Below are 20,483 nucleotides of genomic sequence, written 5' to 3' on the forward strand. Positions count from 1 at the left end.
TATCAGCCATGGGGGACCACAAATTATGCTACATCATGCAACAGGCACGGACTCGCTTGTATCGGAAGCTACGGAAGGGAGTTGTTGCCCCTCGGTGATGGAGAACAACCACAACGGATTTGGACTGAGAACGGGCGAACGGATGGAGACGGCGAGTTGGCGACCCTCATTACTTGGTGCCATCGGATGGGGCAACCTACGCGATGAACTCTGCACCTGGGGCGTCCCCCGAGGAGGAAGGGGAAGAGATATGATCCATTTAATAAGCATCACAGTACCCACTCAGAGGCCCGTCGATTTGGAGACAGGAAGACAGTCGCCTAAAATGGTACATGAGTCTCCCCAAACCTGCGAGTATTTAAGTCCTGCTGAGTACTGAACTATCTGCACAGACATGGAAACTAAAACAATTAATTGTGCTCTAATGGGCTGACAAACAAAAAAAATAAAAACAATACCAAAATGTCCCTGCGGGCCCGGACACCCCAAAAATGTGGTCTATCCTTTAGAGGAAAAAGTTTACTTTGGTAAAATTTCAAGAAGGCGAGGAGATATTATTACAAGCGTACTCAGATGACGACAGAACATTCTTTTTCGTTGTTTTAGTACTTGGCCACTGGTCTGGTATTACATACGACCAGAACCTTATGTAGGGTCCAACACACATAAGACAGTAATTGGAAGTGGGAGTCGAGGGGCGTCTAACTACTTTTAATTTTCTTTTATTTAAAACTTTCAGACATCCCTAGACTAAGTCTTATATCACGAATATCACATTCTCGTCAAAGTGTTAACCTACTTAATAGATCATCAGCTTATGAAGAGTTTTATTTAAAATTGCTGGAAAAAAACTAAACAAACATTTGTGTGCAAAACAATACCAGGAAAAATTTATTAAAATCTTAGAGACTAAAATAAGAAAAGAAAAAATGCAAAAAAAAAAAATACTGAACAAAATCCTCATAAGTGCGGGTCAGTAGGAACCCTCTCTACCTACTTCTGAGTCAACTCTTTTCCGACCAAAGTTGAAAACAGGCAAGTATTTCCCTAATTGAGTAGGTGTGCGGAGGCTAAAAGAAATATTTCCCAAACAAATTATATAGAGATGGTAAGGTAGGGAATGGAATATATATATATATATATTTTTTTACAAGGGTGTCATCACATATCAATGCCCAGAGGCAACTCGAGGATAAGGGTTAATAGGTATACATTAGTCATTGTGATTTTAGCATAGTAAACAGTGGGAATTTTGTAACTTGGATTACTTAGGGGGATGATTCAATTAGAACTTTTTATCATTACACTTTTTCTTTTTTTTTTCATAGGTATCAACTCATTATCAAGGCCAAGAGGCCACTACAGGATAAAGGTTAAAGAGTGCACAGTAGAAATTGGACAATATAATAATCATTAGTAATGAAAATTTGTTAAATTTGATAACTTATATGGAACGGCTCATCAAGAACTTGTTTACAGTAGACTTGAAAACAACCATAATGTAGTCAGCCGGAAAGCAGGAAAACGGAAGACAATTCCACAGGCGTGCAGTTCTTATAAAAAAGCTTTGTTCATGGAATCTACGTTTAGGTTTGGGCACAGATAAAGAGTGGGGGGAATTATTGATAGTGTTTACAGCTAGACGAGTGTTTATCCAAGATAAGTGAAAGTATAAGGGCAGCAGACTGGGAAAAACAAATGAGGGAATGGACATCTTAGTTCCTGTAAACAAAATAAAAACTATCATCTTTCATACTAACCTTAGTTTAAATGTCTATAAGTTTTCTTTTAGTTTTTTTGCTGTTTTTTCACTTAAAGTTGTTACACCCTACCTAGAACATTCTCTAAATATTTTGCTCAAGGTGAGTTCCGTAGAACCTAGTATATATTGCGGCATGTCAAGTGCGGGAACACAAACTCAGACCCAGCGTCTCGTCGGATACACAGTCTGGTGATGTGACCCAATCTCTTATCAAATTCCATGCGATGCAATATGTTCCAATTGCATCTGATTTTTACTTTAAATGTGTGCATTAAGTAAACAACCAAATTATGATTGGAAACAGATTCAACAGATACGAACAACAGGGAAGCTCGTCCTCCTTTCCGCCGTCCCTGGCAAGTTTGGCAAGACAAGTCACCATGTTATTGAAAACTCTGAGTTGTTTAAATGGCTTTGACCAGTTGCTAAATTTAACTGCAAGCGGACCTCCGATGACGACATGCGTAGCTGCCTAATCAAGCGGATATTTTGCGGTACGCACAACTAAGTCCTGATACAATCTTTTCCTAGAATGGGCAAGGTCACTGGATTCCGGCAATGCCTTAATATTCGTGGAAGAAAAAAGTCTCCGGCCTCGGTCTTCGAAAATCTTCTTCAGAGTTGTCGTGTATGAGCCTAGGAAAAGAGCACACGACTACAGGGACCCACGGAAAATCTTCGAATAACGTTCGAATCAGGAAAGCCAACTTTAAGCGTGTTGATGACACTCAAGATAAGACATCCACAGTCTTCCCTCGCTAAAGCATTTAGTAAAGAATTGTCCGCAGATAAACGACTTTCCCCTCTTCCTAAGAAGCGCGAAGAGGAGCTGCTGAAAAGCCTTAAGGCGGTCTGAGGATAGAGGAAGTACAGACATACGGTAAAGACTCCACGGAAAAACTTAAGTGAAGCACGGTTGCACACTATCCTTTAACTATAATTTTCTTTGAATCCAATTCTCAACAGACGATTCGACTTTAGCATTTACTTGACCAATTCTTATATAGCTTGACACCCGTCCCAAACCATCCTTCGAAAATCTAAGCAGAGCCTTCGGTTCAACTGAAAGCGCCTAGAAGGGATAACACCCTCTGATCAAGTCCCCAACCGGAGTCCAAGTCTTGCATCGGTTAGCAGCGGTTCTTGTAACGTTTTTATATGTAGCGAGCTCATTAGTCACCGCTTGTATATATTTGCTTCGAGATACGCATACGCTGATGTCATCGGCGTACGCAGGCACCATGGAACGTTTTTCTGTCCAGTAGAGCAATGTCGCACAAGAGTTGTCTCGCCGTTTCGTCCCTTAACTTGCAAAGGGGGCTTCTATGCCATGGTATAAAGCAGAGGCGACAGTGGACACCCGTTTACTCGCACAGCTCTTGAAGATCTGAGATACAGAACTGACACCTACTTGTGGAAGTCCGTACCAAAACCGGCAGTCTCTATAATAGATTCCAAGAAACCATTGTCGACACCATCGAAAGTCTTGGACTGATCCAAATTGATCAGCGTGATCTCCACTTCACAGTGTACTTTTCTGCTTGCACGTGAGATGAAGTGTTACTAATTTGTGGTGTGTTATGTTCCATGACAAGTGACTCACAGTACTCCTTAAATTCTTGTATTTTTAACATGGTACCATTGTCACTAACAATTGCTGGTGGGACTCCAAAACTACCAAATACCTTGTCTAATGCCTTTATAGTGTTCGCAGATGTGATCTGTTTATATTCATAAATTTCCTGCCATTTTGAAAAACTATCCACGGTTACCAGGTAATAATATCCTTTCAGTTGTCCTGCGTAAACTATATGGATGCATGCCCAGGGTACATCTGCTTTAGGCTAAGGTCGCGTACTTATCGATGGAGCTTTCGCTGCTAGTTTGCAACCTTTGCATAATTTTGCCATTGTTCCTATGTCTATTTTGGTCAGTATATATATCCTCCCATTGGAGCTTTCTTTGTGGATATTCCAGGATTACCCGTATGAAATTGTTTAAGAATTTTCATTCTTAACAATTGCGATATTATCACTCTATCTGCATACGTTAGAGCTCCGTCACATATCGAAAACGGAAACTTGTTAATGTATTCGTTTATTTCCGCTGCTTTCTTTATTTATACGAGTCTTAGAGGTTAATGTCTAACAATATTTATTAGTATGTATGTTAGTTCATTTTCTTCTTTTAGTGTTGCTATAACCGTTTCTTTGGGCAATTCTGTTTAACTTGGAATCAATCTGGACAGCATCAACAAAATGTGCAATTTTGTGTGAATGTAAGTGTTGCATTTTAAAATTGTAGCCGAACAAAATAATGCTCCATCGCTGCATTCTGTTTGCGGTATGGGAGGGAACCTTTTTTTAAACCAAAATCGATAGTAAAGGATTATGGTCCGTTTACAAAAGAAATGATCTTCCGTGGATCAGTCTATGAATTTTTTACATAGTGTACACAATTGTCAGACCGTCTTTGTCAACCAAACTCTAATTACTTTCTGAGGGTAATAAAACTTTGAGCCATAGACAATTGTTTTAGTAAACGCATCTTCTAATCTGTGTAGAAGCACATCTCTTTACCCGTACTCGCTCGTATCTGCTGCTACAATTAACTCCTTCTTCGGATCGTAATGTGCCAAAGCGAGAATTCACAAGAAACACTTTTTTTTATTTTTTGGAATGCTTCCGCGCTTTGTTTGTCTAGTGTTATTTTTATTTTTCAATAATTTTTTCATCTACATAAGCCATTACAAATCAAGGTATGTTTGTGTAAACACATTTGGGGCAACTTTTAACACAAGAGCCAACAATTTTACGGCAAATCATCCTATATGAGTATAAATTTTCAGATATTTTGAACAATCTTCCTGGAAATGCCAATATGCCTCTGATGAATCCATTTTTGAAAAAGGAAATTCCCCCATTCAACGTTTCCTCGGGTGTAAGAGGCGGATAGTTATGATAATTAAAACAATCATTTACTCTAGTTGAAAAACTTTCACATATCCTGATATTATAATTTTTTAAAATATACTGTGAGCGCTGCCTACCTGCATTTTTTCAATTACTCAATTTGCATCGATCCACTTTAGTTCTTCATCTATTATTTCAAGTGAGGGGACCCAAACGCTCCTTTTAGGTTTGGACACCGGTTTAGCATTGCTCATCAGTTTAAATTTCACGTAAACCTTAATGCAGCAACCCAGTTCCTCATAGAAATCATTTTAACAATATTTATTTTTTTAATCTTTTATAAAATGTTCTAGCAGTTTGGAATTTTCTATCCTGCCAGACGTACCTTTTTTACAAAATGCGTTCTTAGGTTTCTGCCATAAATTGAATAGTTTCACCATTTCGATACCAAATAAATTAGATTCTTTTCCTTGTGTGACACTATTTTTTCTGTATTTTCTTTCAGTGTCTCGGTTGTATAAAGTTACTTGTGAAATATAGTCTATTTTCAGAAACACCTTTGGCAATTTTTCCGTATCTTGTAAATTGGGATATCCAATTTCATTTCAAGTTGCTTCAGCAATAAAGGATATACAACTGTCAGTATCCAGAAGACAGTTTACTTTCCAGCCATTATTTCTGACATCAATATATTTTCTTTGCTTACAATTCCTAGACTCTTTTTAGATCCGATGGTATTTATTCTTTAAGGCTTACGATCTTTTTTTTCTCTTCGCATACTGTTGATTGTTTTACCATAGCATATTTTATATTTGAATAATACTTCTTTGTGAAGTAATTTTCCCTTTACATGTTCTACGTTATTTTTGTCTAGTGGACACGTTGTTAAACCCTTTGTAATTTGGAAATATTTTTTTCTTCAACATTTGTAGTATTCTGTGCATATTAACATGTATATAATTAGAAACAGAGAGAAAAAAAGAAAGGCATATTTTTCTATTCTACTCACTTTGAAGTAGGAGGCTACAATTAGGGGCATGAGTTGCGGGGGTATTATGAGGAAGATGAGCAGCAGAATATTTGTTAACATTATTCGTGAACTTCTGCCTATCAGTACAGTTGAGAAAGCAGAATCCTGTTAGGGAGTTCCAAAGTCTAGCAGTTCTGGGGAAAAACTATTAAAGTAGAATGCTATCTTACACCAAGAGATCTCTACTCTAAAGGGTGGGATTTAGTTTCTTGTCGGGTATATCAGGGGTATTAACGTCGAGGGGTTATAATTGTTTGTAGTTCACCAATAAAGTACTTATAGAACAGTCAGAGGGATACAAAATTTTGTCGATGGGACAGATGCTGAAGCTTAGATGGTAATTCATGAGCTTTCAGTTTGGCGATTCTCTTTTGAACCCTGTCAAGGAGTGAGAGACAAGTAGCAGTAGTAGAGACAAGTAGCAGATGCGCCAGCCCAAATGTGACAAGAGTATTCCATACATGGGCGAATGGTGGCCTTATAGAGGTACGGGATACTTTCAGGCGTAAGTAGTTTTCTAGCACGGTAGAGAGAGCCCGCCTTCGTCGCAGCAGCCTTGGCAATGCTCTTCCGGATAATGTGTCTTGGCCATTACTAGAAAACATTACCCGGAAGTACTTCCTTTAAACTTCCTGGCCTAACGTTTACAAGGGACATGAATTGGAATAGATACATTTTGTTTTTCTAGTCAGAGGGAGGGTGTTACGAATATAGACTCCAAGCCCGTGCATACATCTGTCTGAATCCTTACGGCAAAGAGAGAGATAACCAAACATGTTAAAGTGGTTAGAGGAAATTAGGGAGTGTACGTTAGTTTCATTTAATGCTAAGATATCCGGAGTGTTTACTAATAAACCAATACAATATTTACACACTTTCATGTCTTTAAGGCTAAATAAATAGTTGATAACACTATCAAAAATACACAAGAAACACACATGCTCAGATAAAAAAAATATCCGATACTATGTGCGAGGAAATAAATATACTAATACACAAACTTATTTTTAATCTTTTCCCAGAGTATAATAACAATTGCAATAAACAAGTCTCAATATATATATATATATATATATATATATATATATATATATATATATATATATAATGCAAAACAGGTGAAATCATTTTATTAAACATTCGTATTCTTTATAATATATGTATTAAACGATGAAAAAAATAACATACATATGCAGATGTTAAGATTATTTAAGAATTATATGTAAGAAAACATAGAACCTATATGTTGTGTCTGCACAACTAATTAACAAGAACACGAAAGTAAAGGTATACAATAATATATTAGGAAACACATTTATAGACATATTTACATGTCTTCAGATATATTTCAGTTAGAGATATTCAAGCAGGTGGCGTGTTGCTTGTCTTACTGGAGGCAGCATAAGCGTCTTGCCGATTTAGCGGTCGTCGCCGGACTCCCCCGGTATTGGTGATTGATACCTTTATATATCTCACTCACCAGCCTATGTTAATTAGTGGGCGTCTCCACAACACTCCCTCCCAAGATTTGAAGTCGTGTAGGTTTCAATATCTGTTCCTCTTGGGGTTCATTATAATTGGTTCTGTAACCTTTCTTTTCCTTCCCGATCTTCTCGGTTCGGGCATGGTTTGTGGTGGTTCGATATCAAACGCTTCGTATAGTATATTAATTCCCTTATATTTTCTTTATGTCTGTGATGACATCGTCATTTTCAGCCTCCCTTTTTTATATCGGTTAACGTGACTGGTAATTCTTTTATTATATTCGCCACCATGTTTTTTTCCTCATAATTGGAACGTATAGCTGCAATTACTGACTCTCAAGGGTTTCCTCCATTTTCGGTATAAGCCTTGATAGGCCATCCGCTTGACCGATTTTTTTCGAATCCAGATGTTTTATTTGAAAGTCATAATTTAGTAAAATCGTACCCCAACGGAGTAGGCGATTTGCCGTACATACTGGCAAGCCCTTTTTGGAGCGAAAAATTGTCACTAGGGGGCTTGCGATCTGTTTCCAGTAGAAAGTGTATCCCGTACAGATAACGGTGGAATTTCATCACCGCGAAAATGACGCTTAACCCCTCATTTTTCTATTTGAGAATGAGCGTTTCCTGTCGGCAGTATTTCCCTAAATTTGTTCCGACTTTTTTTTACGTACACCGTCGCTAGTTTCGAGTCTATCTAGCTCGCTATTCATTTCGTCTAAACCGGCGAACGGTTTTTCTTAAACACCCGTGTTTCATCTTTTTTAGCTCGAACGAAGCCTTAAATTTATTGCATCTTCCCAGTCCAGTAGTAAATATTTCTGATGTTGGGGTGCAACTAGTTATTTTTCTACAAAACTGTTCATTGGTTTACCCCAAAGATTGAATTTTTCAATCCAGTCAATTCCCAGTAAGTTCTCGCTTTCTTTAATTACGAAAATGTTCAATTTCTTCGTCGTGCCATTTAAATTAATGGGCAGGATGACCTCACCTTCGAATTTTATTTCGTCTCCTGTCACTGTTCGTGCACCTTTACTTGACTTTTGAAGAGTCGGTTTACACAGCTTTTTCCAAGTGTTGGCGTTTGTTAATGACAAATCCGATCCAAAGTCAAGCTGAAATTTCACTTGTTTATCGAAAATATTAACTGATACATATTTTCGTAAATTATTTTTCTTTTGTCGTTTGTTGTCATTTGGTGTACTCTATTTTTTGTCCTGCATCAAACACTCTTATGTCCAACTTTATCGCAGTTGTAGCACCTGATATTTTTGTAAGGACAATCCTTCGCCAAATGTTTTTCATCACATCTTCTGCAATTATTATCTGATACTGTCTTTTTATAATTCCTCTGATTATTATCGAAATTTCGTTTTCTGCAGTTATTATATTGACTATTATCGTAATTTCGTTTTCTGTGGTCATTATAATTTGAGTATTTATAATTTGAGTCTTTTTTGGAATTTTGACTAGTCTCTGAGTTTCTGACAGGTTTTTTAATCTTCCTAGTTTACGCCACTCCTGCTTTTTCTATATCCCTGGAATCTTTTTTTTAGTGATACTGCCCTTTGGCAATCTTCTGCTAATTTCTGCAATGTCAGGGGTTGTTCTGCCTCTAATTTTGAGGGAACGCGTCTTCAGATCTCTGGATTTTTTGTGGATACTAGACCCTGTGTAAAGATTAAGCATTTTTAATCGTCCACCGTGAGTTCCGATCATTTCAAGTTGTCGCAGTTTTTGTTTACTACTGACGCGTATGTCAGGTAGTCCTGCTCATCAGTTTTCTTAAGATTCATACATGACCATCTCTTGTGGAAAGGAGCCATGTTCGGTCCGAATGACTCCTTAAGAAGCTTTAGGGTATCAGCGAAATCTAACTCATTCGTTCTCCTTGGCAATATGAAATGAACAAATTTGCAATGTTCACTGGTACAAAACTTTCGGAGTAATAAACTTACTTTCTTTCCATTTGGCCAGCTTTCGTAGTCTGTTTCGAAAATATCTTCATACCTCTTGAAGTATGCATCAAAAGTGTTACCCCTCCGGTACGTATGTGGACACATCTATGCTGTTAACAATTATTGCGTTGGAGAAGGTTGTATTACTTTTTTGTGTGGAATTAGCTGTTAATCTTTCAAATAGTTCTTTCTGTTCAAATTGCATCTGCGCGAACCTATCCTCCTGCCTTTTTAGACATTTTATGAGTCGTTCATTTTGTCTTTCGTCTCTTTCTGCGTATAGCGTTTGTTGTTCTTTTTGTCAGATCTGCTGATTCTGCATGAAGTGTGTCATTATTTTAACAAATTCCTCCATCTTTCGTTTTTATTTCAAAGATTAGAAAAATCAGTCTATTTTAATAATTCACTTTTTTACAAAAAATAACGAACAACCGTTTTTAGGTTCGCTTTTTTTGTGTCAACCGAATTCTATCGATATATTATTTTTGCGTTTGTTGTTTACGAGAACTAAATAATAGTTTATTATGAAATGATTGATGTATACAGACACGGCTAAATGCATGGTTTTTAAACGAATTAAAATACATTAGAAAGATACAAGCCTGCGTTTTATCATATCAAAAGCAGAATAATATAACACTTTTCTACTTTTTTAATAGGAGTTTTTAATTTTTAATTTTCAGAAGACCACACCATTCACCGCGATTTTTTTCTCAGTCGCTAAAGCATTAAAATATTATAAACAATATGTTCGGACGAAATATTTTTTCGTTTGAATAAGATTTATGATAATTTGTTATAAGTATATGGAAGAATATTTTGAGTAACTGAATTTCACTCAATTAAAACTTTGTATATCACTATAGTTTGGCGTAACGATATTTAATAAAAAACTAAAACAAAATAAAATGATAGTTTAAAATTAAGTTAGGAGGACTGAAGGGGAAAAATAAACATATATTTCGCCATGTATTTTTAATGTTTGATTTAACGATTAAGTTAAACGTTTAATCCCTTTTTCATAAACGACTTATAAACATAAACGACTTATAACCATATATATATATATATATATATATATATATATATATATATATATATAAAGTTGTTGATTACATATCCTCATAATAAAAAAAAAGAATGACGCTGCCAGTACAATATGAGCGACAATTGGAGGAATTCTAGGCATCGTATGTGTTGAAAGCAACTCCTGCATCTAGTGTCACCCTAGTACGAGAAATTGCCGAATGAAATTATAGAATTTTTAGCAAACTGCACAGTTATTATTCGATTTTTCTTTTTCGGTATCCATTCTTAAAAGCATTTCTTATTTAATTGTTTATTATCTACATTAGGCAAATAATAAATGCATCTTCAATAATCTACACGTATTGTTTTTCTGCAAAAAATAAAGAAACTATATACTTTCTTTTTCTAATCTGAAATATAATAATTATTATTGGCATATTCATCGAATTTAACGCTCCAAAACACAAAATATGAAACATAGAACACATTCAACATTCGGATTTAAAGAAGTTTTTATTTTGCTTTCTTTTAACTACAATCCTCACCCTCTCTACAATACAATACATTTTGTTTAGTTTCGGCTAATAATAAATAATAATAAATAATAATGAATAAAGAATGCAGGATTTTCTAGGCAATATATATATATATATATATATATATATATATATTATAAAAATATGTACAACAGTATAAAGTTCAATCTTGACTTTCGTATTGATCTGTTCATTACTTTATTTTATGTAGATTTATAAAGTGAGACTTGGTCGCCAAATACTTAATCGCTTCTTTTGTTTAAATACTGTCTAATGTATAATTGGGTTGCTATAAAATCACCTTTGACCCAAACAAATATTCAAAATGGATTAAATGTTGGTCGAACTATTACAAATTATTGCCGAACAGTGAATAAACATTGCTCTACCTAGTGAATAACCATTCTCGTTAGTTCGTCAATACATTTTAAACGAGTTGTAGGAGGAATATAAACTACAATGGCTTAGTGTCTACTGTCAGGAACTCAGATTGTGTGCATATCATCGGAAAATTTCTGTGGTACATTAATAAAAACACAACGATACTTGGTTTCACTCATAGAATTTTGAGTAGTTTGTATGATTTTGATAGCCGTTTATATTTGCTAAGCTTGTACAAAATCCACTTGATAAAAGCACACTTAGTAATGAAACACACGGCCGTATTTTCATATTTTACTTTTTTACTAAAGTCTATTGTGATTTTCACGTGGCTTCAGATAACGACAGAGACACGTCGCGCTTAACATTAATTTCGTATCGAGTCTCCCTTATTCGATACAGAAACATGTGTCGATATCGAATCTAATTTTTTTTCTAGTTTCTATTTTTTTAAACCCACGAACACAAAATAAAGTTTAAATTTCTCATTCACTATTTCCTTCTATTTCCCTTACTAACCTATTGTCAAGCGTATAGTAAAAGATAAGTCGACAAAGTTTTCATCATTTTTAATTTTTTTTTTTTACCTTAATCTTTTATTTTACTTTTCCATTCACTTTCCACCTCAAATAAGGCACAGTGCCACTTTGATGTAGGAGGTTACTCTCGGGGCCATTAGTTGCAGGGACTTTATGCGGGTAGTTGAGCAGCAAGATGTCTGTTTACATTAAACTTGAACTTCTACATAGTACAGTTGGGGAAGCAGTAACTCGAAAAAACATTGCAAAATCTAGCAGTTCCAGGGAAGCATTTCTCACATCTAGGGATCTCTACTAGGTAGGGGTTGGTTTTTCTATGTGTATGGTTTGTCGGGTAGTTTTACGTTGATGGGGTCCAAGGGCTTCAAGTTTGTCGGAGCATCGACCATTAAAATCCTTGTAGAAAAGGCAGAGCGATGCATTATTTCGTATATGGTACAGCGGCTGCAGCCTAGATGACAGTTTAAGACCTATTAGTGTGGCGACTCTCTTTTGAACCCTGCACAAGAGTGAGTGATTAGTAGCGGATGCATTAGCCCAATAGGGCAATACTAAAACCATGGACGAATGATGAGTAAACTTCTAGCACGGAAGTGAGAACCCACATTCTTCAAACCGACCTGACAATGCACTCTCTGTATCTGTCCCAATACATATTCTCTGTGGACGTTAAACCTAAGAGTTTTAGAAAGTACTTTCAGTTAATGTATCCGTTATTTGTAGTTGAAACAGTTTCTTGTAATTATTAAAGAAAAAAAACGCTTAATTTTGGCACCATTGAATGTGACCATCAATTTTTGTCACGAGATTGAAGGTATTCCTCTAGTGTTTCTGGCATTTCGTTGAATATGTGTTCATTTGTATTCCCCTCGTGCCTGTTATAGCGCCTGGTGTCATCAGCAAACATACCCATATCAGACACAATGTTTTAATGGAGATAATTTATGAATATTTGGAATAATAACAACCCAAGGATAAACCACTGAGGAATACACGCATTAATATCAAATTGTTTAAATGTACGAACGTCGAGGATAACATTGATTCTTCCCTTATTTAAAGAAAGATTTTATTACGTTAATTATTCAACCAGTGATACCGTAAATTCTTATTTTCATGAGATGACCATCGTGCTAAATCCTGTAAAAAGCATTTGATATATGAAGTGCTAACGCTCCACGCTCCACGCTCCCCTGCTTTGTCCAAAGTATTGTACATATGTTCAGATATTGTTGTTTAGATATCTTCTGTAGAAGGGGCTTTCCTAATCCCATAATGGTGGTAAACTAGATGATTAGTAGCTATAAGTAGGCTATAGGCCCAAAGGTCAAAATCCCTCAAGATTTTTGATTCTGTGACCTCGGTTGGGGGTGGAAGAAAAAATGGTGTCAAATGAATGCCAATAGACTCCTGAACATCATATTTTTTTTCACAAGCACAAATGTTGCGCATTAATGAAAACGGCGGCCATATTTAAAGATGGCCGACAATCATCAAATAGAACATTATGACTTGCTTAAACCTTAGTAGCACACAAACCGATAACAATACAGACATCTAGTTTAGCACATTTTATTCCCAATTTATTTCTTCATCATTTAATACATAAATATTGGACTTAATATATTTACTATGCTTCAAAATAGGGAATATTTTTATAAAAAAGCTTTTTTCAAACATCTTATTTGAAACAACTTCAATCTTTTCTGTGGATAACTAAAGAAATAGATTTACATTTTGATATTTCTCATGTAGAGACACCTATAGTCTACCAATATTATTAGTCATACAAATCTATTGCTATATTTTGTATGTAACAAGGTCGTTTAAACCTGAGGTAGAGCTGCGATTTTGTGTCATTTTTTATACACATCAACTTGGTAAAATATACAATGTTTGTCAATTTTCATTAAAAAGTATTTTTTTGAATCTATGAATAATAACACAGATTTAAAGGACAAAAAGGCATTTTTAATGAATTGATTGATTTCAAGTTCAGCTAGTGCTGTATCATGATTTAAAACCACCGAATGAGAAACACAATGTCCCAAACCATTCAATAAACCAATCACTTGGGCAGATCCAGACAGATGGCGTACAGCCATACCAAGTGATAAATGTTTTGGCATTAATGTACGTCCGTTAGAAGACAAAAATATAATGTCTTGTGAAATAGACAAAATCTTTCTATAGACGGATGCAGATATGTCCATTATTTTTTCTGTGCACAAATCTTCAGATGCCCCAACTATCCATGCAAGAAAGTTAAATAAAATATGGGGCACCATCTTTTCAGCCTCCTGCAAATTTAATGTTTCTGCTGTTGGCGGCCATAACGAAGGAGGTTTTACTTGTTGAATAATATTTCTCAGATCCATAGCTGTTATGTATAAGTTAGAAAGAGGATTTGGATCTGAGCGTACATGACTTGTTTGTTGGTTTGTGTCATTTTCTGACGACTCTGTTTCACTTGGAGTTGTGGTATGTGTTTCCTCATGGAGTACTGTTTTTTCCTCTACAAGAGAAGACACTGTAATGTCATTTACATACACGATGTCACCTTGTGATCTCATTTTAGGAGTGATGAAGCATAATTGAGGAATTTTTTTCATTAATCTTTGTTTTAAATATCCTGTTTTATATAAATGCGCATCAACTCCATGTTTTTCTTTAATCTGTTTGACAAACAAATCTTTCAATTTTTTAAGTCTCATGATTTCCTTGTTTTCGATAATCCTTGTTTGGACTAATTTCGCAAATACCTCAAATGCTTTAGCATATGAAGTTTGCTCAGAGTGTTCGGTTTTGGTTGGTTTGGTTAAATATCGAGTGAAGTCACGGTAACATGAGTTATGATATTTCACTTCGATTGCTACACAATCTTTATTCCTTATTTGCATGAGGAGTGATTCATTTTCATTTTCTTCTGCTGCTCGTTTTAAATTAGCAGCTTCTATTGTCGAACATCTGACAAGTTTTTCCCTGTTTCTTTTGCCAGATCCTTTGCACACTATAGTTTTTACTTTTTGGCATAGTATGCAAACATCTGGTAAAATATGCTCTGATCTAGCTGGCAAAGATGGTCGATCAAAATTGGAACGAAGAACCCGTCTTTTTTTAGCTGGTGGATCATCATTTTCGGCAGTAGTCGCATCAATGTTTTCTTGAGATGGGGACCCTGTAAAAATAAATATATTTAGGAGTTTAATATGCATTTGAAATAACAAAGTATATGGAAAAGTTCAAATTAAAAATATCCAATCATTATTTCATAAATCCAAAACATTTCATTAAAAATTTAAGATTTTTTTGTATAGTGCTGATAAAACGTCTGTGAAAAAATTGTATGTTATTAATTTACATTCTACAATTAAATCGTCTGGTGACTCCTTATTAATCGGACCAAGGGATGTTTACAAAATCATGCAATATATTTATCATTGGAATTGGTAGGTAAATTCAATATGCAATGCACTTTATTTTACTAGTGAGTTACCACTTATCAAGGCTAAAAGCCACACGAGGATAAAGGTTAATGGAATGGATTGTCAAGTAACTGATTGTGGAAGTGCTAGAATCAAGAAATGGTACCATAGACAGTTGTATATATATTTAGAATCATAAAAGAAATGAAACATTTCCAGATTAAAACCAATAGCTAAAATGATTGAAATTATGAAAACTGTTAAATAGTAACAGCATTTGGCTAAGAGCAAAGTGTACCATTTATTCTGATAATACAGGTTATCTTTTGTTTCAGATTTGTGAAGGAGAAATCTTTCTAAACTGAGGCAATTGTAATTTTTGTTCCAATCAGAATACATTTTTGGTGAACGAAATTTTACCCACAATAAACCCTGTTTTGTATCTATGTTCTCGTGGGGGAGGCAAGTAAATAGAAATAAACTCTAGTTTTTTTTTTGTTTTCTTTACAAGTGAAATTTTCAAAAACAGATGCCAACTTTTATGTACATATTCAATTGTTTGAAAAGATATTAATGTAGATTAACACCCTCATTTAAATCGCTCCCTCCCCCGAGAAGAAAAAAGATTGTACAACTTAGAAGTTTACAAAAAAAAAAAAAAAAAAAAAATTAAAAATCAATTAAATTGAATAAATATATTTTAGAATTTAGAGGTGTTGACCTTTTTTCTAGTGAAGATAAATTCTGTGCGTTTTTTTATTGGGAGAGGAGGGGGTAAATTACAATCTTGGCACTCAGACTTAGGGTTAATGGTAAAAAAAAATTAACAATAGTCTCCAGGAAATGGAGGATGATTTTCCATTAAATTTATATACGAAATGTTACTCTAAATCCATTTTTTCCTACCATAAAATTTTTGATGCTGTTCAGTTCACACGTACTTGCCTAAGTGAATAGAGGGAGTATAAGAAAAATTGTCTCTTTCCAAATACGTATCAATAAAAATAAAAATTATTAAAAGCTTAAACTTACCTTCGAAAACGTTATCAGTATTCTTTTCTAGTTTTTTCTGAATTCTTTCAATTTTCTGATAATCCGTGAAACGTGCATAACAAGTTTGGTGAAACCCAACACGAGGTGGTATTTCAGTTGAATCACAGCTTAAGTCAAAGTTTTTCGCAATTTCTGCTTGTGGTCCATGTAAACCTTTCCATTTTTTAACATATTCTAAAAAGCGCGTCCATGTCTTCACTGAAAAAGATCTAACATTCAATGTTTTAGTTGGAAATATGCACATAACGCACTCTTTTTTGTCTTTGTTTACAAACATTTCTTCTTCACTGGAGGCAGCCATATTGAATTTTTAACTCGCGTACGATGATTGTGATTGGTAGATTGTAAGGAGTAAATAAAAGAAGTATTCTGAATGGCTACTTTTTTGTACGAAGGCAACTTAACAGTTAGCATTTTTTTGTGCATTAAAATTAAAATTATTTATTAATGCACCATAATCTTGCTTGTGAAATTTTTTTCCATGTTTCTTATGATTTTATACATATTATATCCAAAAATCATGCCCACCCCTTTTACATCTCATTAAAATTAAGAATTTTCACTCTGGGCCGACGGCCTAAAGTTGATAGACTAGATCTTAGTTAATTAGGGACTCGAATGTTTTTGCCAAAAGCGAGAGGAGGCTAATAGGGCGATAATTTAATTGGTCAGTGCTTTAGGCAGAATAATAAGTAGTAGTAGTAGTAGTAGTACTCACTTATCTAGTATCTTATATAGTGTCTCACTTATTTTCTATTTTTCTTAAAGCTACTTTTAGTATGAATTTTATTTATAATCAATATAAAAGGTTTCTTAGTGTTTTACAATAAATATAGATTTGAATGTACGCGCTACATATTTTATTTTTAACTAATGCAAAATAATAAACTCTTGGATACGCCTCGAATTGTACTGCTGTTTTATAAAGAACTCGGACTATATTTCATATATCTGATATATAATTTTGAAATACTAAAATATACATTGTCTATTTTTGTTGTCCTAAGAAACATTTGATTTTAAGTTGAAACTGTCTTCTCTTGGGGTTATTTTTAGCACGACAAATGTATAAAGACATCTTTTTTGGCTATGTTAGTATATTTTAGCTGGTGAATATTATTCCCATTGGAATGAATTGATGATAAAATTTAGTGTAAATTTCACTCTTTTATGTTATAATCGTAAGAAATAAGATTATTTTATGCATTTATTTTCAGGAAATGTACGCAACTAATCTTACTTATTGCCATGCTATCGTGTTTTTACCTTAATATTAAATTAAAAATCGACGTAAACTTTTGTTTCGATGTTGCAAATTTTGTAAAATCAGTTATTTTAATCTAATTTATAAATATCCATATTTTCATTTGAATAATACCCTTGTTTTGTTTTTTTTTCGTGATCGTCAGAAAACTTTTAAACTATAAGAAGAATAACTACGATTTCCATGAATATAAAACAAATAACAACATAAAAACGACATATTTTTTGCATTAATACTGCCTAAAATTATCTATCTCATTTCAGATAAATATATAAGCGCAAGAACATTTTTACAAATTAATTTTCTATATATTTGTTAGTGTTTCCTTAACATTTTTAGTAATTCTGTAAACAAGCAATTATGCAAAAGTGTCTACAAATTTTAAGATGTGATGTTAGTAAATGTTTTATACACATCAGTAAGAAACTTGTCTGATAGGCAATCAAGCACAAATATCCGTCAAGAATTCAGAAAGTTTTCCAATTTATTTACACAGAAATCGCCTCGTATGAACGCCCGAGTACCACTCGAGGATAAGGTTTAATGGGTGTGCATTAACCAATGTTATTATAGCGTAGTAAACATAAGTAGGGGGACAGTTCATGTAGCACTTGTTTACGTTGGGCTTGAAGACAATCAGATTGTAGTCAGCTGGAAAGAAGGCATTCGGAAGATGTTCCACACGCGTGCAGTTCTAAGATAGAGGCTTTGTTCATGGAATGTACATATAGGTTCAGGCACAGATAAAGAGTGTGGAAAATTGTATGAACGTATTAGATTGACAAGATAGTATTTGTGAAAAGCACGGATTTTCATGCAAGTAACGAAAAAATCTTGCGGCCTGGTGGCAATGACGGTCGTGTTTCTGGTGTTGGTTGTGGAGGATCTACATCGAATGCCTCTAAAATTGACTCGATCAGTTCTTCAAATAACGGTTGTGTTTCATTGTAGCTACTGGAGCGATATCTTATTAATTAGTTCTGGTTGCGTGTGTGAGTATGTTTCAGTCCTTGAACGATAGATACCATACCCCGGACTTTCTTTGTGATCGTATACCCATCCCAGAATGAGTGACTATTCTTGTAACTTTTGTAGAAAAAGCTCGGGCTAAAATCTTTTCAGCTTACAGGAGTAGTCACTTGTGGTTTTGTTTGTTTAGTTAAGAGATTGTCAAAACGGATTTCCCTTTTCGTGCAGACAGGATTTCCGCCGGTGAAACCGTTTTGGGCGTAATAGGAGTAGTTGTAATTTTCTACACGTGTACGAACTATAAGATGAATTAATTAATTGATGTAATGAGCCTTCTATAATACTTTTTCTGTATCTCCACGAATAATTCAGTCTGCCTATTCGATATCGTGTGATATTGCAGCTGTAGTGGTGGGTTTGATCTGGAACGTATCCCTAAACATTATGGACCTTATGGTCGCTATAAAAAGGCAGCATTGCTAACTTCTAGAACGTTATTGTCTTTCATACCGATTTTTATCTTGATGACGCAAATAAACCGCTATGTTTCTGCTTCTTTTTTCATTATGTTGCCTTTCATTGTTTCTATTTCTGAATCAGTACGGCGTGCTGCAATTAAAAAATACTCAAAATGTTCTCCTTTTTTGTATCAAATTTTATAATCTATCTGCATAACGGATTTGTTACGGTGGCAGACACCCTAATTGAAAGTCATAATTTAGAAGGATATTACCGGCATCTCAGTAGTCTAGTGACGGTAAACCTCGCTAAACATTTGGAGATTCGAAGAATCGTCAGTAACGGCTTTCTTGCTGGTTTATAACCTGAAAGTTCTGCGATATCAGTACCTATGAAATTACGTTACTAGGACGATAATAGTAAAAGCTGTTCTTCCGATGTGTTAGTACGGTCTCTTGGCTGACAATAGCGTGCTCGATGTATGGGCGATTAGTTTTCTTGTATCTTAGGGCATTATATATAGGATACAATCTCCTATACGATATGAATTTTCTTCGCTAGCAAATAATTCTTTTGAAGTATCAGGTAATAGTGGGTTAGAAACACTTCTGATGTTAGAGTATCCTTTATTTTTTTCAAACTCAGCTTGACATTTAGATGCCCACTTCTAAGCTTTTGTTTCCTTATTCAGTAGTTTATTACGCTGGGCGCGAAAGCCATACATGTTCATTAGTAAGACTTGATAAAAGTTTGCCAGCCCTAGAGACTTTTGAGACGTTGTACGTTATCGGAAATAGGCATGTTCCACATAGCTTCTGCTCTCTCAACCTCGGGACGTCTTCCATCTTATCTATTATATAACCTAGATATTTATCTAGTTCATGAGTAAATGAGACTTTGCGCCTTTACTTAAAATACGAAATTTTAAAATCTTTTAAATACCTTATGTATATGTGTAGTATGCACCTTTGTAGATTTATTATAACACGATCAGCCGGTCGCTAAGCTGTGACTGGCTGCAGGTATTACACTAAATGTCTCGTGAAAGTATTAAGATGGCCGTCCTTAGAGTCTATGAGAAGAAAAAAATATCTGAAAAGTTGGATGTGCTGTGTGGCTCCTTCTTCTCCCAGGAAACGTCTTGACCACTTCACCCGGTGGTGTCATGACTGGAATTTTCTTTCTTCATCCTCTGGGCCGCTTCGTTGTTCCAAATAAGGCAGTCATGACAGCCTTTATGGCAGACACAAGAAAGACAACACGCGACACGATTGTAATATATATATGAAAGATAACTATTTTTTTACATTAGATACAATATATATTACAAAAAAACTTTTACAATTTAAAACTGGACAATAGGCTTTTCAAAGCTAACTGACCTTACTAGTTTTGGGGAAGGGTGTGTCCCCCCCCTTGTTTACGGAGAGACAAAAATTATTGTGCTCACCTCATGACGGCTTGAACAGAAAGAGGGAGAGCTCTAAGTAAGGGACTATGGGAAGGTGTTTATTTGTATCTATACGCACATGGCCAAATCATCACAAGGCCATGCTGCAGAGTGTGTTAGAAAGAGTGGCACGGAGAAATAGTGTCACATTATTGGCAATAACGATATCATCAAAGTAGTGGATTGCTAAGTCGAGTTTGGCTGTAAAATTGCAGGTACAACTTCGACCACG

General features: G+C 35.0%; 1 protein-coding gene across 1 annotated transcript; it reads right to left on the reverse strand.

The window, feature by feature from the left end:
* Positions 1-498: 498 nt before the first annotated feature.
* On the reverse strand, positions 499-16,416 carry LOC145242884 (uncharacterized). Its single transcript, XM_080105994.1, has 3 exons — positions 16,089-16,416; positions 13,685-14,809; positions 499-503 (listed from the first exon to the last, which is right to left on the reverse strand). Exons 1-3 carry the CDS (start codon positions 16,408-16,410, stop codon positions 499-501), a joined length of 1,452 nt encoding a protein of 483 aa, XP_079962120.1. The 5' UTR covers positions 16,411-16,416.
* Between the last annotated feature and the right edge of the window lie 4,067 nt (positions 16,417-20,483).

This window comes from Euprymna scolopes, chromosome 21 (assembly GCF_053919585.1).
Source record: "Euprymna scolopes isolate OS-2025 chromosome 21, ASM5391958v1, whole genome shotgun sequence".
In the NCBI taxonomy this organism is placed as follows: domain Eukaryota; kingdom Metazoa; phylum Mollusca; class Cephalopoda; order Sepiida; family Sepiolidae; genus Euprymna; species Euprymna scolopes.